The sequence below is a fragment of the Scheffersomyces coipomensis genome (assembly GCF_036884675.1).
Source record: "Scheffersomyces coipomensis strain NRRL Y-17651 chromosome Unknown DFJ63scaffold_6, whole genome shotgun sequence".
In the NCBI taxonomy this organism is placed as follows: Eukaryota; Fungi; Ascomycota; class Pichiomycetes; order Serinales; family Debaryomycetaceae; genus Scheffersomyces; species Scheffersomyces coipomensis.
Window position 1 is genome coordinate 1,121,095 of NW_027042897.1, and position 25,718 is coordinate 1,146,812.

General features: G+C 32.9%; 16 protein-coding genes across 16 annotated transcripts; 7 read left to right on the plus strand and 9 right to left on the minus strand. All coding sequences in view use genetic code 12, as the record gives it.

Moving 5' to 3' along the window:
• Window positions 1-20: 20 nt before the first annotated feature.
• Window positions 21-1,379, minus strand: CPR6 (peptidylprolyl isomerase). The gene has a single exon (XM_064907220.1). It carries the CDS (start codon window positions 1,280-1,282, stop codon window positions 182-184), a length of 1,101 nt encoding a protein of 366 aa, XP_064760702.1. The 5' UTR covers window positions 1,283-1,379; the 3' UTR covers window positions 21-181.
• Window positions 1,380-1,492: 113 nt separating this feature from the next.
• CKA1 (casein kinase 2 catalytic subunit) lies at window positions 1,493-2,500 on the minus strand (the record flags this gene model as incomplete). The annotated part of the gene is made up of 1 exon (XM_064905255.1): window positions 1,493-2,500. One exon carries the CDS (start codon window positions 2,498-2,500, stop codon window positions 1,493-1,495), a length of 1,008 nt encoding a protein of 335 aa, XP_064760703.1.
• A 348-nt stretch (window positions 2,501-2,848) lies between these two features.
• On the minus strand, window positions 2,849-4,117 carry LTV1 (Ltv1p; the record flags this gene model as incomplete). The annotated part of the gene is made up of 1 exon (XM_064908514.1): window positions 2,849-4,117. One exon carries the CDS (start codon window positions 4,115-4,117, stop codon window positions 2,849-2,851), a length of 1,269 nt encoding a protein of 422 aa, XP_064760704.1.
• Window positions 4,118-4,249: 132 nt separating this feature from the next.
• Window positions 4,250-5,686, minus strand: DFJ63DRAFT_289734 (uncharacterized protein; the record flags this gene model as incomplete). Its single annotated transcript, XM_064905252.1, has 1 exon — window positions 4,250-5,686. The coding sequence occupies one exon, from the start codon at window positions 5,684-5,686 to the stop codon at window positions 4,250-4,252; it is 1,437 nt and encodes a 478-aa protein (XP_064760705.1).
• Window positions 5,687-5,885: 199 nt separating this feature from the next.
• Window positions 5,886-6,869, minus strand: DFJ63DRAFT_315139 (uncharacterized protein; the record flags this gene model as incomplete). The annotated part of the gene is made up of 1 exon (XM_064906496.1): window positions 5,886-6,869. One exon carries the CDS (start codon window positions 6,867-6,869, stop codon window positions 5,886-5,888), a length of 984 nt encoding a protein of 327 aa, XP_064760706.1.
• DFJ63DRAFT_222298 (biotin--[acetyl-CoA-carboxylase] ligase) lies at window positions 6,697-9,357 on the plus strand. Its single transcript, XM_064904203.1, has one exon. It carries the CDS (start codon window positions 6,973-6,975, stop codon window positions 8,989-8,991), a length of 2,019 nt encoding a protein of 672 aa, XP_064760707.1. The 5' UTR covers window positions 6,697-6,972; the 3' UTR covers window positions 8,992-9,357.
• On the plus strand, window positions 9,161-9,586 carry DFJ63DRAFT_289467 (anaphase promoting complex subunit 11; the record flags this gene model as incomplete). Its single annotated transcript, XM_064905232.1, has 1 exon — window positions 9,161-9,586. The coding sequence occupies one exon, from the start codon at window positions 9,161-9,163 to the stop codon at window positions 9,584-9,586; it is 426 nt and encodes a 141-aa protein (XP_064760708.1).
• Window positions 9,587-9,723: 137 nt separating this feature from the next.
• On the plus strand, window positions 9,724-10,836 carry DFJ63DRAFT_289217 (4-hydroxybenzoate octaprenyltransferase; the record flags this gene model as incomplete). Its single annotated transcript, XM_064905209.1, has 1 exon — window positions 9,724-10,836. One exon carries the CDS (start codon window positions 9,724-9,726, stop codon window positions 10,834-10,836), a length of 1,113 nt encoding a protein of 370 aa, XP_064760709.1.
• Window positions 10,837-10,851: 15 nt separating this feature from the next.
• DFJ63DRAFT_315142 (CORVET complex subunit) lies at window positions 10,852-13,605 on the minus strand (the record flags this gene model as incomplete). Its single annotated transcript, XM_064906497.1, has 1 exon — window positions 10,852-13,605. The coding sequence occupies one exon, from the start codon at window positions 13,603-13,605 to the stop codon at window positions 10,852-10,854; it is 2,754 nt and encodes a 917-aa protein (XP_064760710.1).
• A 133-nt stretch (window positions 13,606-13,738) lies between these two features.
• Window positions 13,739-15,105, minus strand: PRO1 (glutamate 5-kinase; the record flags this gene model as incomplete). The annotated part of the gene is made up of 1 exon (XM_064908697.1): window positions 13,739-15,105. Exon 1 carries the CDS (start codon window positions 14,978-14,980, stop codon window positions 13,739-13,741), a length of 1,242 nt encoding a protein of 413 aa, XP_064760711.1. The 5' UTR covers window positions 14,981-15,105.
• Window positions 15,106-15,187: 82 nt separating this feature from the next.
• Window positions 15,188-17,719, minus strand: DFJ63DRAFT_337235 (beta-mannosidase; the record flags this gene model as incomplete). The annotated part of the gene is made up of 1 exon (XM_064908515.1): window positions 15,188-17,719. One exon carries the CDS (start codon window positions 17,717-17,719, stop codon window positions 15,188-15,190), a length of 2,532 nt encoding a protein of 843 aa, XP_064760712.1.
• A 420-nt stretch (window positions 17,720-18,139) lies between these two features.
• On the plus strand, window positions 18,140-18,889 carry DFJ63DRAFT_337236 (SGNH/GDSL hydrolase family protein; the record flags this gene model as incomplete). The annotated part of the gene is made up of 1 exon (XM_064908516.1): window positions 18,140-18,889. One exon carries the CDS (start codon window positions 18,140-18,142, stop codon window positions 18,887-18,889), a length of 750 nt encoding a protein of 249 aa, XP_064760713.1.
• Window positions 18,890-18,893: 4 nt separating this feature from the next.
• DFJ63DRAFT_315145 (Zn(II)2Cys6 transcription factor domain-containing protein) lies at window positions 18,894-20,474 on the minus strand (the record flags this gene model as incomplete). The annotated part of the gene is made up of 1 exon (XM_064906498.1): window positions 18,894-20,474. One exon carries the CDS (start codon window positions 20,472-20,474, stop codon window positions 18,894-18,896), a length of 1,581 nt encoding a protein of 526 aa, XP_064760714.1.
• A 1,265-nt stretch (window positions 20,475-21,739) lies between these two features.
• On the plus strand, window positions 21,740-23,404 carry DFJ63DRAFT_337238 (uncharacterized protein; the record flags this gene model as incomplete). The annotated part of the gene is made up of 1 exon (XM_064908517.1): window positions 21,740-23,404. The coding sequence occupies one exon, from the start codon at window positions 21,740-21,742 to the stop codon at window positions 23,402-23,404; it is 1,665 nt and encodes a 554-aa protein (XP_064760715.1).
• Window positions 23,405-23,622: 218 nt separating this feature from the next.
• On the plus strand, window positions 23,623-24,402 carry POP3 (Pop3p; the record flags this gene model as incomplete). The annotated part of the gene is made up of 1 exon (XM_064908518.1): window positions 23,623-24,402. One exon carries the CDS (start codon window positions 23,623-23,625, stop codon window positions 24,400-24,402), a length of 780 nt encoding a protein of 259 aa, XP_064760716.1.
• A 330-nt stretch (window positions 24,403-24,732) lies between these two features.
• On the plus strand, window positions 24,733-25,710 carry RFC4 (replication factor C subunit 4; the record flags this gene model as incomplete). The annotated part of the gene is made up of 1 exon (XM_064908519.1): window positions 24,733-25,710. One exon carries the CDS (start codon window positions 24,733-24,735, stop codon window positions 25,708-25,710), a length of 978 nt encoding a protein of 325 aa, XP_064760717.1.
• Window positions 25,711-25,718: the final 8 nt, after the last annotated feature.

Genomic DNA, 25,718 nt, shown 5'->3' on the forward strand with positions numbered 1-25,718 from the left:
AAGGTTTAAACACAAAGAGTAAGCATAATAGATATGTTGATAATTTGGTGTATTTTTCATTTTTCAATGTGGCGAGAATACGGAAAATTTCGAAAAAAAAAAAAATGGTGCTAATATTTACGCGTGATACAAACTTTTACTTAACTAAACTATGGTAAATTTGAGTACAGTTCGGTTAGATCTAAGAGAAGAACTTTGACATAGCCTTCTTTTGCTTTTCTTTACGAACTTTGATCTTAAGTTTGACATCTTGAAGTCCTTTTAATATAGAGGCATCGTTTGGTTGTATGGTTAAGGCTTCTTCTAAAGCTTTTTGAGCAGATTCTTCATCTTTGGCTAAAAGATAACCCATACCTTTACGATATAAGGCTTTAGCCTTTGATTTATCTTCGATTTCTTCTATTTCTAAGGCACTATTAGCAGCATCTATAGTCTTCTTTCCATCATTTAACTTTAAAGCCACTAATGCAGTGTTTAAGAAACAACTGATTTTTAAATTAACAACTGTTTCTAAATCCTCTTTAGATAAATCTTCGGGGAAGTAATCACTTAAGAAACTAGAAGCTTTGGTATATTTCTCTAAAGATTTTTCTAAATTACCTTCTTTTAAAAGTTTAGTACCTATGTCTTTTATGGAGGTGACAGCTTTGAATACAGATTGAGGATCATTAACATCAATAGTATCATTATCAGTGAGAACTTCTTCATAAATATCACCGAACTCATCATTAGTAACACCAGAAACTGGTTCATAAGTACTGGGTAATTCTCCACAATCATTTATTATCCAATCTTCAACTGGTTTATCGTTTTCACCTTTATCACATCTTTCCAATTTTCTAACAATGGACTTACCTTGAATAACTTTACCAAACACAACATGTTTTCCATTCAAATGTGGAGTTGGAACAGTAGTGATGAAGAATTGAGATCCATTGGTATTTGGACCAGCATTGGCCATGGATAATAAGAATGGTTGATCATGAGTTAATTTAAAGTTTTCATCTTCAAACTTTTCTCCATAAATTGATTCACCACCAATACCAGTACCATGAGTGAAATCACCACCTTGACACATAAAATCCTTTATGATACGATGAAATATTGACCCTTTATAATGAAGTGGTTTTCCAGATTTTGGTGATACCCTCTTTTCACCAGTACATAAAGCTCTAAAATTCTCAGCAGTCTTTGGAACAACATCATTAAACAATTCAAACACAATTCTTCCCTTATCTTCGCCATTGGCGGTAACGTCAAAGTAAACTATTGAATTACTCATTTTAATCTTATCTTAGATTAGTAAACCTATGTTTAATTCACTTTTCCTACAACAAATAGTATGGAATTACAATTATCAAAATCTGAAAAATTTAAAATATTCTGTTCATAGAATTTCATGGAAGATTCCGCACCCACCCTTTTTTCTATTACTATATATATATTTACAATTATGATATGATATGATATGAAATCTAAATTACTTACTTATTTATTTATTTGCTTCTTCCCTAATTGGATCGAAATATGGATGATCCATAGCTTCTTTGGCAGTTAATCTTTCTTGATGATCATATCTTAATAATTTGTCGATGAAATCAATGAACTCAGTTGAAACCAAGTGTTGATTATTATCATTTACAAATCTTTCCCATGGTTTTCTATTGTAATAACCTATATCTTCATATTCATCACTAAGGGTTAAGCCATATTTCTCAAGATATTTGTTTAAACTATTTGATCCCAACACTCTTACAATCTGTACTAATTGATCAGTATTGGACTTTCCATGAAAGAATGGTTCTTTCATGAACACCATTGATGCTAACATACAACCATAAGACCATAAATCTAATGAATAATCATATAATCTGAAATCAACTAATAACTCAGGACCTTTGAAATAACGTGAAGCTACTCTTACATTGTATTCGGTTCCAGGATGATAATATTCAGCTAACCCCCAATCGATTAATCTTAAGGTTTTCTTTTCGTGATCTATCATAACATTATGTGGTTTCACATCTCTATGCATAATTCCCATGGAATGTGAATAATCTAAAGCTTTTAACAACTCATACATATAGAACCTTATATCATAATCATTGAATGTAGGATATAATGTTCTGAAATCAACATTATTAACATGTTCAAATATTAAACCTGGGGTTTTCAGTTGAGGTTCTCGAACCACATCAAGTAAAGAAACAATATTTGGACCTTCAACTAAGTTCTTTAAGATCGATATTTCTCTCTTGATCTTCTTTCTCTTTACTGGTTTTAATACCTTTATGACAACTTTATCTCCTTTCGTTAAATCAATACCTAAGAAGACTTCAGAATATTTACCTCTTCCCAATTTCTTTACTATTTCGTAATTATCTTGAGAATTCCATTTGATATTTAAATCATCATAATTCCAGAATGCTTGAGGTTTCGTTGATAAAACATCAGCATATACCCTTGAAATGGATGTATTGACATTACTTTGTGTAGCCATCTTAGCGTGACTCCCCGTGAAACCGTAGCGAATAGATAAATAGCCAAAATAGATGGAGAAAATAATAACAAGTAGGATTCGTGAATAGAACCGTATTTTGACTTTGTTGTAGATATATTGATTGAATGTATGTTAATCAATATAGGATGTTACCAATATGGACGCCTTCTATGTCTTCTTCTTCTTATTGTAATAAAAAAAAATTTTAAATAATTTTTGTTTGGTAATTGGTCACGTGATCTTATTTTTGAAATTAAAGTAATACAAGCTTCTTATATTAAATCGTACTACAACCTTAGGGTTTTCCTTTATAAATAATGTATTATTATTACTAGTTATAACTATAACCTAAATCTGTAATTTTGAAAATGCTGAATTTATGTCCTTCTTTTTGGCTGTCTTTGTACTACGAGAAACAGATTGAGCAGCTTCTTTCAATTTCGTTGCTTCTTCATTTTTCTTTGCTAGTTTTCTTCCACCACTTTCAAGTTCATAATTATCAAGGAAATCATCTAACATGTCTTCGAAATCTCCTCTTTCTTTAGTCATATCAAACTTTTCTGGAACTTTTTCTTCATCTTTTGAATAACGTTTAGAATATTGTTCGTAACGATCATCAAGTAATGTCAATCCTTCTGTTCTGAATAATGCAGAAGATGACATGGAGAATGATGTAGTATCAGTCATTGCCCCCTTCTTCTTTCTGGCTTTAGTTCCCGATTTCTTTTTGGGCTGTATTTGTGGTAACTCGGCTAATTTATCTTCCTCTTCAACTTCTTTCTCATTCTCATTTTCACTTCCAAAATCATCATCAGAGTCCCAGTCATTCTTATCATTCTTACTTTGTTTTTTAAATTTCATAAAGTCATTTTGCCATTGATTATCTACGACGATATTTTCTCCTTTCAATTCTGATGGTGCTTCTCCTTCATTATAAAGCGCATCTGCACTTTCTTCTCCATATTTTTCATCATATTCTTCTTCATAATTATCCAAATCCCATTCATCATAATCTTCGTCCAGGTATTCATAATAATCACTTTCGTTATCTACACCTCCAGACTTAAGAATATCATCTAAATCTACACCATCTTCTGTTTCTTCTAAGTATGCTTCATCATCCAAAGCTTCAAGAACTTCTCTTAATCTTGGATCCATATTTGGATTAAATCCTTGTAATTCTTTTGGTATATTCTCAGTATAATCGGCACTTGGCTTTATTTTGTCTTCAGAAGGTAGTTGATCTTTAAAAAGATCCTCTATATTAGTTTTAGGTTTTGATTGAACTTGATCCTTTGCACTTATAAATACAGCATCTTGACTTTCACCAATAGGCTTTAAATGTTGCATATAATCATATTTGGAATCATCGAAGAAGATACCATATTGAGCAGCTAACCCTTCATTCTCTCTGACGGTATCTAATTCTTCTTTTGTTAACTTCAGCTTTAAATCTTGAGCTGTATATGAACTTTTCTGAGATGCTTGCTTCTGAGAAACCGGCACTAAAACATGTGCAGATGCATCTTCATCGTAAAATAATGCATCATCATGAGCTCTGTGAACCACACTGAACGTCTTAGCGTTCTTTTTATCAAATCTTCTTCTTGGGGGCATTATTATTGTCTATTAAAGTAGTTATATATACCTATTCATTATGTACAAAAAATTTATCATAAAAAAAATATTTAAAAAAAGATCATCACTCCTGCATATTATTTTTAGGCTAATATGATTTTGCAATCATATTCAATGATCATGTCTTTCTTTTGATTCTTCTATGATTCTTGGCCAGTTACTTTTATATATTACGTAGAATTCAGCTATGGCCAAGAATGCAACTCCAGCAATTAAACCATACCATAAACCTGCTAATCCAAATTTTAATGCGAAGGCTAATGTAAAGCACAATGGAAGGGCAATAAGGTAATATGATATTAAATTTAAAATTGAACCGATTCGTTGTCTTCCTTGACCTCTAAGAACTCCAGCTCCAATCACATTGAATGCATCACATATTTGATTAAGTGCTACTAATGGAACAATTTTATCAGTGATATCCAATACATCTATTTCTTTGGTGAATAATCTTGATAAATATCCTCTACCAAAGAATACATGGGAAAAGTTAGTCATTGCTATAGCAAATGCAAAAAAGATAGTTAATTGAGTAACTAATCTTGCTGCTGGGGCATTTTGCATTCCTACGAAATTTCCAATTCTAGTACTCAAAACTACTGCAACAGCAAATGGTAATTGAAATGATAAGGAACCTATATTAGATGCGATTGATTGAGCTGCAATGGCGGCAGTTCCAAAAGAAGCAGCTAAAATAGTCAACACTTCGAATGCCAAATACTCTGCTTCAACCATTATAACCCCTGGAATGGCCAATCTTAACATAGGAATCCAATTTTGACGTGATTTTTCGAGATTGAAACCTCCCCAACATTTCTTACCATCGATAAATAAGACATAACTTAACATTAAAATGGAAATGACCCAATACATAGTTCCGAGAGCAATTGGAATACCGGTATAACCCAACCCATAAACTGGATGCCATACTAAAATCCAATTCAAGAAAAAGTTGGCTGGAACTGCTATTAATAAAACATAAGTTCCTGCGTTAAAAATATGTTGAGCTTGTAAGAATCTTTTTCCGGTTTCAAATAATACTAATCCGGGGGTACCAAAGATATTGATTCTTAAAAAGTGTTGAATCATCATCACTAGTTCAATATCATCGATTAAGAATTTCAATATCGAACCTGAAAACCACCAGATAAATGATAATGGAAAAACAGTGATGACTAATATCATTAAAGAGCATCTTTGAAAATAGATTCCAACTTGATGTAATTTCCCTGATCCATATGCTTGGGAACAGAATGAGTCCAAACTGGTAGACATTCCTTGATAAACAGCAAGACCAGTAATATTAAAGGTACAAACTGCTAAAGATGCTGCAGCAAGTTCCTTGGCTCCTAATCTACCTGCTGCATAAATTGATATGACTGATAATAAATATTGTAAAAAGAATGTAATAATTAATGGTAAAGATGCTTTGGTGATAAATTTAAACTCCTCCACGGAGTTGAGAACGTCGTTAGCGGATCCTTCATTCAAACTATCATAGTTTTCGTAATCCACTACTCCTATCAAAACCTGTTCTTCAGAGTTCATCATATACCATCTCAATCAGTTCGAAAGAAATGAATTGTTTTGATAATATAGGGATTTGAAAACAGTTAAATATGTTTATTTAAATTAGTAACTGGCCGTCAATTGTGAGAGCGGAATCTAACTGCTCTTTTGGGAGGTTGAATGCGTACCGTTTTATTTTTACTATATAATCAGGCGCATTTCCTATTTAGGTAATCTTCTATAAGAATATATAAAGTGAATTATCTGCTTTAACAAAGAACGACCTTATACTGTCGGCATTTAATTGTGTATTCTTAGGAACTGGGATTATTATCTCGTTGCTGCTGATCCCATTAACTTGACTGAAACAAAAAGAATTATTCAAATTGATTAATTTTAAACTGTCTGATTGGGGTCCTAGTTGTAGATTGATTGATGAGCCATCGTTAACTTGGGCACGATTGAATTGAATAATGAATGCCGACTTCTTTATTGTTATGGAAAACTCAATTTTATTCACTTTTTCTTGTTCATTGGTCTTTGTTTGTTTTTCTTGCTCTTTGATATTCGGTTTGTTTGAAATTATAGTATTATCATCTAATACTTCTATCAATGGCTTGCCTGATGTTGGACGATCACGGCCTATGTTCGTAAGTTCTGGTAGTTCACTATCACTGTTATCTTCTACTTCTTCTAATAGCCCTAATATCTCGTTATTCTTTAGTTCTTGTAGCCTTTTCAGGAAAGCTGATTCTTCAAGTTCTGATTTTTGAATTTCTGTTTTGGATAATGCTCCTTTTGATAACATCTTTGGTGATGTATAATCCCTGTCCAATGTTAGACTGAATGACATTTCAACTGCCTCTATACACCATTCAACTAGTATTGTTTTTAAGTCCTCGCTAACTTGACACCATTGAAAACATACAGGGTTTATACAACAGTCTATGGCCAACGATGTAACTCCTTTCTTATCAGTCACAGTCTTCAACTCTGATACAATCAAGGGTATTTCCCATTTGTTATCAATTATCAATGGGAATACCGTTTCAGGATCAAAGTCAATTTGTGGTCTGGGTACTAATGGATCATGGCACACATTGATGAAAACCTTTCTTCCTACCGACAGATAATCCTTTGATTCAAGTACCTTGACTTTGATAACGAATCCAGGTGTTGGATCCAACGTAACTATCTCAGATTGTTCTGTTATGTCAGCCATTTTTTAATGTGGTTGTTCTTTGTATAGCTTTGGAGTTTCGCTTAAATTGAAAAAAAAAAATATTCGAGATTTATTTTATTTTGAACATTGATTATTAGATAAGATGAATGTATTGGTGTACTCAGGGCCAGGGTCCACTAATGAAAGTGTGAAACATTGTATAGAGTCACTCAGAGTTTTATTGTCACCTCATTATGCTGTTGTGTCGGTAGGCGAATTATCTATTTTGAATGATCCATGGATTCATAAGACAGCAATGTTGGTGATTCCTGGTGGAGCAGATTTACCATATTGTTCAGTATTGAATGGGGAAGGTACAAGAAAAATATCTCAATTCGTTAAGAAAGGAGGTAAATTCTTAGGATTTTGTGCTGGGGCTTATTTTGCATCTGGAAGAGTTGAATTCGAAGTTGGTAATCCACTTTTGGAAGTTACAGGTAATAGAGAATTACAATTTTTTCCCGGTATCTCTAGAGGTTGTACATTTAAAGGTTTTGATTATGAAACTCATGCAGGTGCAAGAGCTGCTAGATTGAACGTTAGTGGATTACAAGATAAAATCTACAATTATTATAATGGTGGTGGTGTTTTTCTTAATGCATCATCATATCCTGGAGTTGAAGTTATTGCTACTTATGATGAAGACATTGAAATAGACGATGTGGAAAAAGCGGCCGTGATATATAAGAAGGTAGGTAAGGGAGATGTTTTATTGAGTGGAACTCATCCTGAGTATTCACCTGATATATTAAAAGCTACTGACGAGAAGTTCTCTAGTGTAGTAGAAAAGTTGAAAGAGAATGATGTTGGTAGAAAATTCTTTTTAAGAAACTGTTTGGCCAAGCTTGGGCTTAAAGTTAATGAAGATCTTGAAGCTAAGATTCCTCAAATTACTCCATTGTTTGTTTCATCACATCTTGATAAGACTTTGGTAATTAAGTTAGTTCAAGAATTAAAAGAAAACGTAGATTTCATAAATGGTTCAATCTTGGAGGACGAGAATGATACTTTTGTATTTCATGGAGAAGATGAAGATGATCATCATTATTTTGTTTCACAAGATACTCAAATAATAGAAGATGTAAATGCAGTACCTAAACATATAAAAATATTCAACAATGGTGGATTGCCAGATTATAAAACAACGCCTTATTTCAATATGTCAACATATTTTGATCAATTACAGTGCTTATCTAAAGGAAATACAGGACAAATAGGGTCAATTCTTGGATATGGTGAAGTTGTCAGCTCTACTAGTACTCTTTTAGATCATAATCCAAAATGGTTGGCTCATTTACCACATGGTTTTACACTTACAGCAAGTGTTCAAGTAGCTGGAAGAGGTAGAGGTGGTAATGTGTGGGTTAATCCTCGAGGTGTATTGGCTCTGTCTGTGTTATTTAAGGTTCCAGCAAAAACAGGAGGAACATCAAATATTGTTACATTACAGTATTTAACCAGTTTGGCATTAATCGAAGCTATATTGGGTTATGGTAGTACTGAACTGGGTAAAGGTATTGGGTATGAAGATCTTCCTGTTAAATTAAAGTGGCCTAATGATATCTATATTTTGAAGCCAGAATTTTTTAATACTGTTGAAGATGGTAAAGTAATTAGTTCTACAGTGGAAGGTGATGATGAAAAATTTGCAAAGGTATCGGGTTCGATAGTTAATTCTCAATTTTTGAATGGGACATTCCATTTAGTTTGGGGTGGAGGAGTTAACGTTTCAAATAATGCACCTACTACTTCTTTGAATTCAGTTCTTGAAAAGTTGAATTTGATTAGAAAATCTAAAGGGCTACCAGAATTACCACCTTACCAACACGAAAAATTATTAGCAAAGATTCTATACACCATGGATCAATTCTATAGTGTGTTCAAAAACACAGGTTTAAAGCCATTTTTACCATTATATTATAAGAGATGGTTCCATTCAGATCAGCAAGTAATGTTGGATGCTAAAGGAGATGGTAGATCTAAATCATGTATAATTAGAGGTATCACAGAAGATTATGGTTTATTAATTGCTGAAGACGTTAACACGAAGGAGATTTTACATTTACAGCCAGATGGGAATTCATTTGACATATTCAAAGGTTTAGTTTATAAAAAAAGATGATATCATCTCAAGTAAGTTTTATATATAGATTTAGAATGTATTATTTATATTTATGTTTTCAAAAGCGCGTAAACTAAATCTGATTTGCTTTGATCTCCATCACTAAATATTCATTTCATCAACAAGCCTTTACAAAGGTATAAAAATTGTTCATCAATACCTGAGAAGGATGAAAGTGAAAATAATAGATTGGCATGGTGTGTCATCGTGGCATTGGAACCTTGTTTCCGATAATCAAAATGAATCCGAATACGTTGATGAATTATGTGGTATTTGCAGAGTAGCCTTCGATGGTACTTGTCCCAACTGTCTTTATCCAGGAGACGATTGTCCCATTGTCCTTGGAGCAGGATGCAGTCATAACTTCCATCTTCATTGTATTTACAAGTGGTTAGAGCAGAACTCGTCAAAAGGTCTCTGTCCAATGTGTAGGCAAGTGTTCACTTATAAAGAGAGTTATCCAATCGTCACTGAAGAATTGACCAATTTACAAAATCTAATCCAAGGCCATAAGTCAGTCAGAGAGAGTGGCAGAGAAGTTGGTCAAGAGGCGGATGGCTTCGAAGATGATGGTGATTTACAAATGTCTGCCTAATCCCTCTAGGTTGGCCAATTAATGGCATGCCTTTACAGAAATGTGTACGCGTTACCAAAAAAAAAAGAGACAAAGTTTCCAAATTTGTTCTCGTACCGCTTTATTCTTATGTTAATTACTTGTCATAATTCATAGCTATGTTCCGTCTAACCTTGATATCGACTCGGCTGGTCATCAGACCTAGCTTGAAATCCTTTGGTTTAAGGAGTTTATGTTCATCAATTGTGTTGAGAAATGCTCCATCAAAAGTGGTTTCTGTACCTCAAACTGCTCTTGAGATTGCAAGATCAAAGTTCAGTGAAGAAGAATTAGAAGCAGCTCGAGTTGCAAGGTTAGCAGGCCTCAAATGGTTAACTAAATTACCTGAAAAATGGATTCCATATGCTGAATTGATGCGTTTAGAAAAACCAGCTGGTTCACTTTTATTATTAATCCCATCACTTTGGGGTATTACTATGGCAGCTTATTCAATAGGTGCTCCAATTACATCGACCATTTCTGCTATTGGATTATTTTCAGTTGGTGCCATTATCATGAGAGGTGCTGGTTGTACTATTAATGATATTTTGGATAGAAATTTAGATAATCAAGTTGCTCGTACTATGGAAAGACCAATTACCAGTGGCCGTGTGCAAGTTCCTCAAGCAATTGGTTGGTTAGGTGTACAGTGTTTCGCAGGATTAGGAGTATTATTGTCTTTACCAACACAATGTTTTTATCTTGGGGCATTATCTTTACCATTCATTGCTACATATCCATTATTTAAAAGATTCACATATTACCCTCAAGCATGGTTATCAATTTGTTACTCCTGGGGATGTCTCTTGGGATTTCCAGCAGTAGGTGCTCCTTTGAATCTCTTGGTAGCAGCTCCATTATTTTTATCCAATTGGATCTGGTGCGTTACTTATGATACAATCTATGCTCATCAAGATAAACTTTATGATGTTAAGGCAGGTATCAAATCTACTGCTTTAGCATGGGGTGAAAATACAAAACCTATTTTAAGGAAGTTAACCTACGCTCAAGCTGGAGTTTACTATGCTGCAGGGATTGCTAATTCAATGGGTCCAGGATTTTTCGTAAGTGGTACTTGGGCATTATGGAGATTGTATAATACTATTAGAGATGTTGATTTAGATGATCAAAAAAGTTGTTGGGCTGCTTTCACATCAAATATAACTACTGGATTTATTTTCTGGTACGGAATGGCTTTTGATTATATTTTACAAGTTTTAGGGTTTATTTAATTTCACTGTATATATTTAATTTGTTCCTTCTTCAAGGAACTGTCTATAAATTTGCCTTGTAAACTCGGAATCCGCTTTTGTTAAAGATTTCTGTAGAATCTTCTTTCTTGACTCAAGATTAAATTCAATAATAACAGAACTAAAATAATCTAATAGATGAACAAGTGGTATATCACTAGGTAATTTTGAAACTATCTCATTAGGTGTGAAATAAGTTGATCCATAATTTGAAATAAAGTGGGCAACCGAAAACTCATTTGCACTATCTGTGGTGTTCTCCTTCAAATAATAATCGAATATTGTGATTAAATTCAACTTAATAGAACTTGTGCTTTTATTTATCTTCAGCTCTTCTGTTAACTTAGGGTAAGACTTAATCTTGGGATATGGTAAGCGGCCATTTATTGCAAAGACTTCGGCAGCGGAGAAATCTGAATGACTTAATAAGTGGTTGATCACATCGACATCAGGCTTTAGAACATTGAAATACAGAAATGTTTTTCCTTCCAATAATTCGTCTTTTAGAAATTCAGTGATATCTTTACCTAAATTTGTCTTTATAAGCAAGAGTTCGAAAAACTTCAAGTATAGAATTATGAGATCATTGCATCCACTAGAATTAATTCTGATATGTAAATAATCGAGCCAAGATATCTTTGGCCATTTAGGATCTTGAAGTGAATTGAGAATTCTATACGTTTCGATTAAAATTTCGAAATTGTTTATATTATTTTCATTAAGAATCAAAGGGGATAATAGCAACCTCAATACTTCGTTTAAAAGTTCATCCAAATTCTCCAGACTTAGCGATGCTTCCAAGAACTCAATTCTAAGTAATGAGAAGTCAAGAGCATCACCATATTTGGATGAAATATCACTCATTATTTCGTTGTGAATTGCCTTGAACTTGGATTTATTATTGGATTTCATATAGTTGATTCCTTTATCTTTATCAACCTTTAGAACTTCAAATAAAAGTGATGAATAATTATTTTCAGAACTAATAATAGGTAAGTTCTCTAAGATGATGTCAACTAAGTGAAAACTATTTTCCTGTCCTGACATTACATTGAGAATCAAGTTACAAACCTTAACCGCTAAATCTTCATCAGGCTTGACCTCCAATAATTTTCGATAGATATGAATAGTTGCATCATTGAATTTCTTCTCTTCTAAGATATCAATAATTTCTTGATTTGCCTTATTTAAAGATGACCAATTGTTTATATCCTTACCTTCAAAGAAATCAATTACTTCATCATCTGAGTTAAGGAGTTTCACGAAGGTACGACGTAAGATCTGACTATTCGATAAAACTGGATATGCACCTTTAATGTATGTTAAAAGAAACTTGTCATTCTTAATAATTTTAAACCTGTTAATATTATCTTTTATACCTGAAAATAACTTAAAGTCAAGATCATCGTAACTATAACCAAAAAGATATACGACTAGACATGGATCAATAATAGGCTTCATTTCTGATGTCAGGAATAAATATTTTTTAGCCTCATTAAATTTTTCTAGTTGAAATAAGCATAGAACCAACATATGAATCATAAATGATTTGATTCTGCCCGTTGACTTGTCTATTTTCTTCCGTATAGTTTCAACAATGGAATCTAAATTCCCTTCATCAAGGAGTTCAAGCCATGAATCATATGTCTGTAGTATATCATTTTCGGGAAACATTAACCAAAGCTTGGATCCACTGAATATTACCAAATTTCCAAGATCATTAATAACGTCACCTGGACCAATGCTATTTTCCTTAAAAGAGCAGGTTCTTAGTATTGATGTTAATGTTGAACATTCGACTGAGATAGTGGAAGTTTTATCTATTTTGAACGTTGATGAGGTGCTATGTAGTTGTGTGAGATCCAATGTTGCTTTCGTATCTAACGTTATTAAAGAACTGACTTGCAATTCATTATTTGGAAATATACTCATAACATATGGCCATTCAACAGCAATCCCTCCGACTGGGTAGCCAGACCAAGTAAGAGTTCCTCTTGTAACATCTCCCAACGAATTAATGAACATCGCAAGTGAAGTGTTATCGCCGGAATTGATAGTTAATAAATACTCTTGAAAAGTTGAACCCCTATCTCGTGCTTCAAATTGAATGAAATTTGGCTCTATTTTGTCATCATCATCATCGGATCGATAATCAAATAGTGGTATTTTACGTGTTAATCTCATATCTATTATATCATAGTTTTTGGTATTTGCTACCAACACAAGGTTACTAAAGTTGGTGGACATGGTTGATGTAGTAGATATACCCTTGATTGCATTTGAGTAGTTGATTTTTTTTAGTAATTTTATCTGTTCTTCATCAAATTGTACAATTCTGATATTGTTGGAACTGAAAAGTAGCATTTTATCACTTGGTCTATTCTGTTCTGAACTATACATTAACAACAGTACGTCATTGATATCTTTAAGTTTTCTGGTGGATGTTGGAGAAAGATCTGGTAATCGATAAAAGGATGCAATTGAACCACATAAAATCAACACCTTCTCTACCGCAGGTATAATAACAAACTTCTTGATAGGTTCTTCAAGTATCTGTACATTCCCTATAAGCATATAACCTGGGATATCCTCAAATCTATGATAATGTAGAACTCTTCCAGAAGAAGTTCCCACATAGATATTTGCATCATACGACGAAACACAAGTTATCACATCATCGGAATCGACATCAAGTAGTAAGTCAAGTTTGAACAGATGTGAATTAGGATCATCCTTGACTTCTATCTTCATTGTTTGAAGACTTGATCCAGCTTGAATCAGATGAATCAAAGGGCTGTAAATTTTGAAGTTCTACAAATAGCGGTTAGTTAGAAATATGTACAGAATTTTTTATATGCAGTCTATCGAATTATATAGGATTTATTTACTTTACTATTGGAGGGAATGCTATATTATCTCTATGAGCAACGTATTCACTATCAGCATATCCTAAGATAGATTCAATGTCACTACTTTGGAAACCTTTAATCAATTTGATTTCAGTTGAACTATAGTTCACTCTACAATGACCAATTTCCGTAGCTTCACTTAATGGGGATTCCCTTGTAGGAATCACTTTAATGGATACACATTCACTTTCATGAAATACTCCATCAACATCAACTATACCAGCTGGAAGAAGACCTGCTCTGTTTTTTCTAGTAAGTGCTTTAAAACAACCTTGATCTATAATAATCGTTCCTTTAGTTTTTAATCCATGCAATAACCAAAACTTTTTATCTGATTTGATTTGATTATCTCTCAGAAGTCCTAAGAATCTTGTATGAAGTGGAATAATCTTTCTGGCTATATCAGTGGCCATCAATTCTCTTTGTTGTTCAATGGTAAGATGATGTTCTTCAGATCCTTGTATATGGGAAACAATATCTAAAATGTGATAGGGTTGACTGGATAACGTAATTATGGTGGTTACACCAGCATTTGTAGCAAGCTCAGCCGCGATTAATTTCGTTGTCATTCCTCCGGTTCCTACTTGAGAACCAGCACCTGCATCATTTGTTTTGACCTCCAACTCATCAATTTTCTCCACCACAAGTATTGGCTTTGCATCTGGCTTGGTTCTTGGATTATCCGTATACAAACATTCAACATCTGTCATCAAAAATAAATAATCAGCATGAATCATACCTGCTGTTATGGCTGAAAGAGTATCATTATCACCAAATTTAATTTCTGCAACTGAAAGTGTATCATTTTCATTAACTATAGGAATAACACCCATATCTAGCAATTCGACTAAAGTATTTCTAGCATTCTTATATTGAGTAAAATCCATGATATCATTTCTTGTTATTAAGACTTGAGCAATTCTTTCATTCAACTGTCTGAATAAATCATCAAATAATCCTATTAATCTTCCTTGACCGATTGAAGCTAATGCTTGAATGGCTGCAAGTTTACTAGGTTTCTTAGTCAACTCCATTCTCTTCATTCCAAATGCAATAGCCCCCGATGATACAATCACAATCTTATGTCCTTGTCGTCTTAATTTTGCAATTGTTTCAACAATCAATGACATGTTTGCAATCCTAGGCTCTCTGGTAACCTCATCTACCAACGACGAAGTCCCCAACTTGACCACAATCGTATACACATTGCCTGCCATTGTCACTATTGGATCTATCTCTAAGCTGAGTGTTTCTATATGATGATCAAATCAAGATCTGTATAATTAATGATGGCTCATTTTGAAAATATAGACTAAAAAAAAAAATTGAGTCATCTTCAACTCGCGACAAATATCGAAAGATTCAAAAATGGTTAGACAAAACATATATTGATTTTAATTACTATATAAAAACACTAGAGAATTTTAATGATAATATCTAATTTGTACTTTATCTGACTTTTTCAATCCTTTGACTTCGATCTCTTTTATGTCACCTGGAAACAAATCAAATCCATTATCATCCAAAAACAAATCACTTTCTAATATAATTTCAATGCCCTTAACTGGCTTATTGGTAGATAGAGTGATATAATCATCGAACACAGAATGTTCAATATTTATTGAGGGGAATTTGAGATATTTGATAGGCTGTGGCCAATCAGCAGCACTAGCAATAATAGAACCGTCGTGTTTTGAGACAAATCTACTGTGAACAACAACAGGTATGGAATTAGAGATTGGATAACTCTCAACTACTTCAGTAGAAGAATTTCCTTTTAAGGTAACATCTTTAGAGAATGATTCAATCTTATCCCCCGTTGCAATATTATAGATTTCAACTAACAAAACAGCATGTTGATCTTCTGTTTTTGAACTTGAACCCCAAATGTCAATAGTGTAATCAACTGGGGAATAGTCATGAGGTGGTCCAGCATTTGAAACAGGAAGGGCTGCTTCATTAGTATGTTTAATTTCATTTCTATACATACCAAGACTAATAGGCTTACTTTCTCTTTTAACTGAATAATAGGCCAATTTAGGTCTCTTATAATAATCAATGATTGACCAAGACGTAACAGGCCAGCAATCATTGATCTGCCATACAATAGCCCCACCAGTATATCGTTTTCCATTTCCTCTCCATTCTCTTCTCCAACATCTATACGCATAACCAAGACATTCAGCTTGCATTAATTGGGTTGCATATATCCAGGAATCGAAATCCAAACCTTGAACTTTTATGTTTTCAATAACATACAAGGCTAAACGACGTTCAAATCCATCTGCCTTATTATGATGATCAACAGTTTGACTTTGTGGGTAGAATTCTTCTGGATCTGTTATACATGCTTCAAAAGTTTTTCTACTTGGCAATGCTTCCATACCAAATTCTGAAATAAATCTACCTCCTAATTTATACCAATCCTGATATTTTTCTTGATTTCCATGCCAAACATTCCATTGATGTAAATCTCCGATCGTTTTATCAGCTGTACCATTTCCACCCCAAGGTGAACCAGGATGATATGGAATTTCAGGGCAATATTGTCCAACTAGTTTTGGAAATACATTTTCATAAAGGGTTCTGGCTGGAAAACTAGTCTTACTGTAGTCTCCTGATTTATCTTCTGGGTCCCACTCTAATTTGAACTCTTCAGCTACCTGATAATCTTCGTTGTTACCTGCATAAATAGCAATAGAACAATGGTTTCTGAGTCTCTTTAACTGATGGATAATCTCTTCTGACACTGTTTCAATAAAAGCGGGATAACCTGGATATTGTCCACAAGCAAACATAAAATCATGCCAAATCAAAATCCCAAGTTTATCACAAAGTTCATAAAATAAATCAGATTCATAATAACCCCCTCCCCAAATACGAATCATATTTTGATGACCATCAACCGCTAATTGTAGTAATTCAGTATAATCTGAATTTTTTAATAAAGTTTGAAATGAATGAGCTGGAATCCAATTAGAACCTGTAGCATAAACGGGCACGGAATTCACTTTAAAGTAAAAACTAGAACCCGGTTGTTCTTCAAATGTTTCTTGAACCAATTCAACTTTTCTGAATCCAACTTTCTTAGTTATAACTTGATTATTCAAAGTATATTTAAATTCATACAAAGGCTGTTTACCATGAGTGAATGGAAACCATAATTCCGGGTTTTCAATTGAGAATTTATCTGACACTTGCTTCCCATCCACACTTTGGCTAATTGTTTTAATTATCTCTCCTGATGGAGAAGAAACTTCTAATGTTAACTTCTCTGACTTGGAAACGCTTAATTCGACAACTGAATTTACCTTTGCGATTTGCTTCTCGATATCAACATCAACTTGAACATAAGCATCAAGTATTTGAGCATTATATGAAATTAACTTGACTGGTTTATAAGGACCACAAGTGATCAATACAGGACCCCAATCCCAACCAAAATGATATTGAGCTTTTCTAACTTGAAGTCTACTAGTTTCTCCGTTAAAGCACTTAAACTTTCCATGTTCTTTTTCATAACTTCTTGCAGTGTGAAGTGCACTTATAAACAAAATTCGAAGTGTATTTGAGCCAACATAATTTAAATGATCTTTGACATCTACTCGATATTCACGAAACATGTTGTCAGTCTTCAATATCTCCTCCTCGTTTAGATAGACGGTTGCAAATGTATCTAAACCTTCAAATACTAACTCATGATTGGATAATGATCTAGATTCGGCAGATACTTGAAACTCGGCTTTATATTCCCAATCTCTTTCACCAATCCATTGAACGTCACGTTCATTACGGTCTATGAAAGGATCAGGGATTTCTTTATTATTTAACAAATCAGCATGAATCTCAGTTGTTGAAACATCTTTCCTCAGCTGCTTCCATTCGGTTGTTTTGGACTCTTTATACAGCCAATTGTTAAGTACCAATTCTTTTATAGCAATACTATCTTTTGTCATCTCGCTATTTGTTTAATTTGAATTCATCTTGTCAATTAAATAAAAAGGATAATTGTGTTATATTATATAGTTTAAAGTTAGAAGATGAAAAATAAACAAGGTAGAGTTGCCGCATTAAGCATTCAGAAATTTATGAATTGTGGGGGTAACGGGCAAAATTTTAGAATAGGGGATCACTTCCCGATTAGTGGTAATCGTCCGCAATAGTTAGAATTATACCAAAAATAGTGTCAATTTGACATATACCAAAAATTCTCGCTCAGTTTCAGTGGGGTGACAAGGGCCAAAACTAAAGGTGGTTAGGAGGGGACCAAATGTAACCATGTTAGAAATTACACGTTTTAAGTCTAATTATATTTATTATAAACTGAATCATTTGCAATATTTTTTGAAAGGTCGATTCATAACTTTAAAACTTTAATGGCGTTAGTATATGATAAATTAGTTTTATTTGGTGATTCATTGACTGAATTTAGTATCGGAAAGGGGACTGATTTCTCATTCCAAGCATCACTTCAAGATGATTATATGAGAAAGCTTGATGTTGAAAATAGAGGGTTTGCTGGATATAATACTAGACATGCGCGTCTTCTACTTCCTGAAATATTGAATGCTAATATTGGAGATTCAAAAATAAAGTTAATGACAGTGTATTTTGGAACCAATGATTCATCTAGGAGTTTTTATGTTCCCATTGAAGAATACCAAGAAAATATTCAATATTTAGCCTTGGAAATTCTCAAAAGAGATATCAAATTAGTTATAATTGGGCCAGGATTACATGACTCGGAATTACTTAAGAATACCCCTGGAGTAGAATGGGATGGTCCTGTGAATTCAAATAAACAGTTAAAACTTTATTCTGAAGCTGCAAAAAAAGTGGCAGTCAAGTACCAGGTTCCATTTGTTGATTTATGGAATGCTTTTAAACAATACGGGAATTGGACTGAAGAGCAACTACTTGCGGACGAAGTATCTATAGGGGCATTATTACTTGATGGGATTCATTATACAGCTGAAGCATATAGAGTATTATACAAAGAAGTAAAACAAACTATAGAAAGTGGGCATCCGGATGTTGCTCCGGATGTCTTACCACGAAAATTACCAGAATGGAATGACAATGATTTGAATAAAGTAGAACAAGCTCTCATTGATCTTAAAAAATAAACAATTATTGCATCTTTTCATCGATTTGTGATTGTAATGCCAAACTTCTGATATCGCGAAATACCCAAAATACTACCGCGCCATCGATATCATCATCAAGCTTGTAAGATTGACCCATTAATATATTTTCAACACCCTTTTGAACTTCATCTTGCCAAGAATTGTCATAGACATTAGGAAGCTTTGTAAAAAGATACAATGAGTTCTTGAAGGGATCAAAATCCATGATTTCATATAAATCAACCAAGCTTTTCGCTGTTTTTACAATGCAGTTAGACAATAAAGTCCAGGGAGAATTAATTTCTTTTATTACTCTGAAATTGCTCTGAGCTAATCCTGAGATGAAATGATACAATCCAGGTACTGGTGAAATATGTATCATTTTTGAGATTGTATCTTTGCTCTTTAATGCATATGTATAAAAGCAACATAATAAGCAATTGTGCAAAATGTGTAAATTGAATGCAGAGTAATTTCCTCCTAGTTTATCCTTTACGATGGATAATTCTGGAGTTAATTTAGCAGGCCAAAGTAGTATATCAAATTCAAGTTGTAACAACTGTTGCTTTCTTTCCACATACGATAATTTTGTATCATCATTAACTAGCCATACCATATTGTAAATAAAATAACCAACGAATAAAAAGTGATGGGAGAATATGTTGGAATCTGATAGATTCAAGTAATATGACACCTTAGATAGTAATTTTCTGTTTGTAGTTAACTTTGATCCATTAAACATGGAATAAAACCCGTCAATAACCATAGCACCAAGTATTAAGTTTACTGATAGGTTCTCGAACTTCTCTTCAACAAGGCTATTAAAGGCAACTAGACTCTCCTCGATTATTGAATAGCTAATAGGTTCTCTGATTGCAACCAAGAAGAAACAAGCTAAATTGGTTTCATTCCATTCAAATGAGTCTGATCGTATGATTGTATTAATAATATCTAAATGGCTATCAAATAAAGTTGGGTCGTTTTGTGAGACCGCTAATTGAATACAATTTTCACAGAATTTATCGAGATACACTTTGAACACATTTGAATTAAGGAATGGTGTGAATTCTTCCACGTTAGTCTGATATAATATCTCAATATGGTCTGATGTATTATAACTCAGTAATGTAGAACTTGGACTAATATCAATTGAATTTGGAGTAGAGCCAGTTAATGTGATTGGAAATGGATTTTGGATACTTGAGTTGACTTCTTTAGATGATTTCGTCTTTGTTCGTACTTTTCTTTTGGATTCCAAGTTATTGTTAACCACTTTATGATCAAATATGCAATCTTCGTTGTGAGTTTTACAATTTTCACAAATGTTGCTATTAGGATGGACGACGCATTTTATCTTTCTTCTTCGACAAAAGCTGCAAGCCTTGAGTAATTTGAAAGTAGTTCCAAACGATCCTGTTACCGGTTTTGATATCAGATCTTGTTTCCGTCGTGAGCTGACTTTTTCATTATGAATTTTTATATCTTCCTTTGGCCCAGGGCTAAGTAATAACGAAGTTATAGTGATTTGTCCTTTCTGGTAATCACTTATACCAGACAGTGAATCATATGTTTGCTTCGGTGTCATACCTAGTAAGTATTCTTATCGAACTCCCCATACAATAATAGCATAGTCTTAAGATTGTCGTATTTATATATTTGTTATGTGTGTTCTTTTATTTCAAATGGATGAACCTTCTTTAAATTGCGCGTTGCCCCACAAAAGGTCGGAAAAATTCGCTTTTATTGAAAATCTTCAAGGACCAATATATTCAACTTTAAAATGAACACTAAGATCAATCTAATCGTAATTTAAAAAGCTTGGGTGAGTCAAATGGGGAATACTCATCATCATTGTTTACATTAAGTTGTCCATTTGACTCATTGATTTAGTATTGGGTGCATCTGATAAAAAACATAGCAATACTATAGCTTCCAATATTGAAAAGTTTTTCTAAAAAAATGTATTGTGCCTGAGTAGTAGTATAATTTAAATAGATTTGATTAATCAAAATAGAAAACGACTTGATCTGTTGTGGTGGAGAAACAAATTATGTAGTTCAATTATACAATAAGCAAATTGATCCATTATTCACATACACATTGTTCGCTGTTGGGTCTAGCTAAACGGAAATCTATTTAGTGACATATTTAAGACATGAGGGTTACCAGAGAACTTTTTTTCAAAAGAGTGCAATAGATAGCCACAGTTTTAACAATCTATCATGGTCAATACAGCATCTGGCTATGCTTATAACCACCGAACTGTGAATGGAATAAAGTTAAAGTATAAGGGAGATAGATGCCAAAGAAACAATTACCATCGGAGAAATCCTACTTAGTCTTACCTAAAGATATGTAAACAAAACTGTGTAATTATTGAGTCACTTTGAATTAATCACTCGGATTTAAATCTACAAGAAATTTTCTGCATTGATTTAATTATATTTAAATTAATCTTGAGCCAATGAAATCTATTATGGTTTGGTTCAGGGGTGTCATATTTCCTCTTATTTATAATTAATTAGAAATTATAAACTATGTAAATAGACAGGGCGGGATAATTAAATTAAATAAAATAAAAAATAATTCCTTTTTTTTCGCAATCATTTTTGCCACACTTTGCAAGTAGATAAGAAAACGCAAATCGAATCAATGGCACATGACTGAAAGCTTAATTATAAGTAATTATGACAATCAACCACAGTGATTTTTAAGTTATCACAATTTAAGAGTGAAAAATTTGGCATTCGTTGACATAAATACTATAAATATAAGAAAAATTTCCAAGAAATTAAGTCATATGTACTTGTTTTGTTAGGATAACAAAAAAAAAGGCAAGCCGTATCAAAGATGTCATTCTTTAAGAAGATTGCAAAACATTATGTTGCATCTGAAGCAATTGTTCAGGAAGGAAGATTACATAAATCAGTTATTGAACATGGTAGTTCAAATGAAGATGAAAAATTAGGTAATGTTAATGTTGATGTTGAACCTGTTGATTCTGATGATTCAACAGCCACCTATACTTACGTCGACTTATCTTTACATTTAACTCCAGAAGAAATTCATTATAGGGAAACTTCAAAGTGGTTTAAATTTAAAAGATTTTTATGGGATGGTGTCGGAAGACATCCAAAAGAACAAACTTATCTATTAAAATTAGACTTTTTCTTTTTAAGTTCTGCATGTTTGGGTTATTTTATTAAGAATTTGAATCAAACTAATGTTACTACTGCTTATGTTAATGGTATGGAAGAATATTATGGAATGTATAATAATCAATATAATTATGTTACTACTGCTTTCACTGTTGGTTATATTATTGGCCAAATTCCTTCCAACTTGATTTTACATCGTTTAAAGGCAAGATATTATTTAGGTACTTTGGAAATCATTTGGTCCATCTTAACTTTATTAATGATCACCCCTGGGAAAGATAATATTAAAAGTATTTATGTTTTAAGATTTTTTATTGCCTTATTTGAACTGGCTTTCTTTCCAGCTTTTGAATATTTAGTTGGTTCCAATTATAGTACTGCAGAAATCTCTAAAAGATCAGCATTCATTGCCATCTCAGGTGTTCTTAGTAGTATTATATCGGGTCCACTTCAACAAGCTATTTTAAAGAGATTTGCCCATTCTGGAATCCCTCCATTCAAATGGATGTTTATCTTTGATGCTATCATTAGTTTTCCTATTGGGATATATACTTTCTTTGCTAATCCAAACACCCCATCAACTACAGATGTTTGGTATTTTACTCATGAGGATAGATTGGTTGGTTTAGAAAGAAGAAAAAATGCCAAAGCTCAATTGAATACTAGGGTACCTTATTCCTGGAAAATTATTAAAGAATTTTTTAATACTTGGCATATATATGTCTTTCCATTAATGTTCCTTGCTTATAACAATACTTGTTCAGCTATCGGAAATCCAACTTTTCAATTATGGTTGAAAGAAGATTTACATACATCTTCTTATGCTTATAATACGTGGCCATCAGTTGTTTTTGCTGTAGGTGTTGTGGTAACGGTTTTCATTTTCTATACCAATGATTTCTTAGGAGGCAAAACCAATGTATACATTGTTAGTCTGTACTTCATTCTGCTCACTCTTGGTTGTATATTCTTGGCTATATGGGATATCCCTGTCGGTCTTCATTGGTTTTCATATTTTTTGGTTGGTGTCCCTACTGCTTATGGTCAACCTGGTATTGTATCATGGATGAATAGATTGTTATTACATAATGATATGAAAAGAAATTTTGTCATTGTGTGTACTAATACTTTAGCGTATGTCACTGGTGCCTTTGTACCTATTTTTGTTTGGAATACAAACTCTGCTCCAAGGTATTTCGTTGGTTTCACTTATACAGCAGTTCTTGCAACTGTAGGTTTGATTTTGGTTTTATTAGCACAATATTTAGCCTTGAGAGATGAAAGTAGAGCTAAAGAAAAAGATGCTGAATCTGAGGAACAAAATTTCTCTCCAATTGCTGTTAACCAAAAAGAATAAATTTAATGACAGCTGGCCTGTTGATATATAAAGTATATATTTCTAAATACTGAAGTAATATAAAATGTTTTAGTTGCAAAAATTACATTTGTTTTGTATGTAGTGCTATCATTTTTTGTTGTAGCGATGCGCTTTACAAAAAAATAAAAATAAAAAAAAATAAAGAAATCAAAATCTGTAAGGTATGATTAAGTTCATAGAATATGGTAAAGGAGGAGATGGATAAGAATAACAACAAGAAACAAGATCGAAGTTCCTCAGTAAAGAAGCCTGCCATAGCGAAGAATTCTTTGAAAGAACTAGAGAAGAAAAGAAGACAAGTGTTCAAACCCATTCTAGATAATCCTTTTACCCAATCCAGTCAATGGCCATTTGTATCACCAGACATTGCATCCCAAATTATAGACCATCTAAGCTTCCTATTATCTTCAGTAGGCAAGCACAATGAATTAAAGAAACAGCAAAAGTCACTTGCTGGAGATGGACCTCAAATTTCAAAACAAATAGTAGTTGGGTTCAATGCTGTTGTGAGTGCTCTCGAAAGTCAAGCTCAGGTCCATAAATCTATATCTAACATATCACCAGATTCAAATCAAGATTCCCAATATATCAAGTATATATTTGTTACAAAGAATGATATATCTCCTCCCATCATTATAAGTTCATTTCCAGTATTAGCTTATACATCATCCAGAAGTGAATCCGACAGAGTCAAATTAATACAATTACCAAAAGGAACCATGGAAAAGCTTTCGAGCATACTAAGTATACCAAATACAGGGATATTAGGAATGGCAAAGAAGATCCCTGAAGCTTTCAATTTGTTCAAATTGATAGACGAACATATTTCAGATGTGGATATTCCTTGGTTACATGGCTTATTTGATAGGAAATCATCTCCATTTCTTCCTCCAGTGATCAATTTTCTATCTACTAGTGCTCCAATCTTGCCAAAGAAGAATGATCAGAAGAAAAAGGCCAAAGCTAATAATGATTAATGTTAATGGATAATAAAAGTAAGTTTAAATAGGTAATAGACATATTTATGTACAGAATTTTACATGTAATTTGATTTTTTTTTTCTTATAATGAATTTTTAGTCAACTTTACATCATATAATCAAACCTACTCTACTACAGGTTGTTCGATTTAGCTTTGGTTTGCCTTAACCTAAGTTTCATATAATTGTAGTTAATCATACTTGTATACAGGTATTTTGAAATTTTCATTTTTGGACTGAACAGATCGAAAAATATACGCGTCGCTTCAAATAAATATTTCAGTTTGAATATGTTTGTAATATCTGTTTGATTAAGACAGTGATAATCATGACAAAGACTTTTTCCACGTTACTTGAACTTCCTTGGGTTGAGAAGTATCGTCCTCATAAACTTAATGACATTGTTGGGAATGAAGAAACTGTTGAAAGATTAAAAAGAATTGCAGAAGATGGTAACATGCCTCATATGATTATATCTGGTTTACCAGGTATTGGGAAAACTACATCTATTCATTGTCTTGCCTTGGAATTGTTAGGGCCAGATTTATATCACCAAGCAACTTTAGAGTTGAATGCATCTGATGATAGAGGGATTGATGTTGTTCGTAACAAGATTAAACAATTTGCTCAAACTAAGATTCTGTTACCTCCTGGAAGACATAAGATAATTATTTTAGATGAAGCTGATTCAATGACTCCTGGTGCTCAACAAGCCTTAAGAAGAACCATGGAAATTTATTCAAACACTACTAGATTTGCTTTTGCTTGTAACCAATCCCTGAAGATTATAGAACCTTTACAATCAAGATGTGCTATTTTGCGATATAATAAATTGGCAGATGATCAAGTATTAGCAAGATTATTAGAAATTGTTAAACTAGAAGATGTCAAACACAATAGTGAAGGGTTAGGTGCATTGATATTCACAGCAGAAGGTGATATGAGACAAGCCATAAACAATTTACAAAGTACAGTGGCTGGTTTTGGGTTTGTAAATGATATAAATGTATTTAAAATTGTTGATCAACCTCATCCTTTAGTTATTCAAAAGATATTGGCAAGTTGTACAAATGAAAAGAATATAGATAAAGCTATAGAATTATTAGATGGTTTGTGGAATAAAGGTTATTCATCGATTGACATTGTGACTCTGACATTCAGAGTAGCTAAAACATTACCTGGAATTGATGAAAAGAAAAGATTAGAATTAATAAAAGAGATAGGATTTACTCATATGCGTGTGCTAGAAGGTGTTTCTACATATTTACAATTGTGTGGATTATTTGCAAAGATATGTGAGTTATGATATTATTA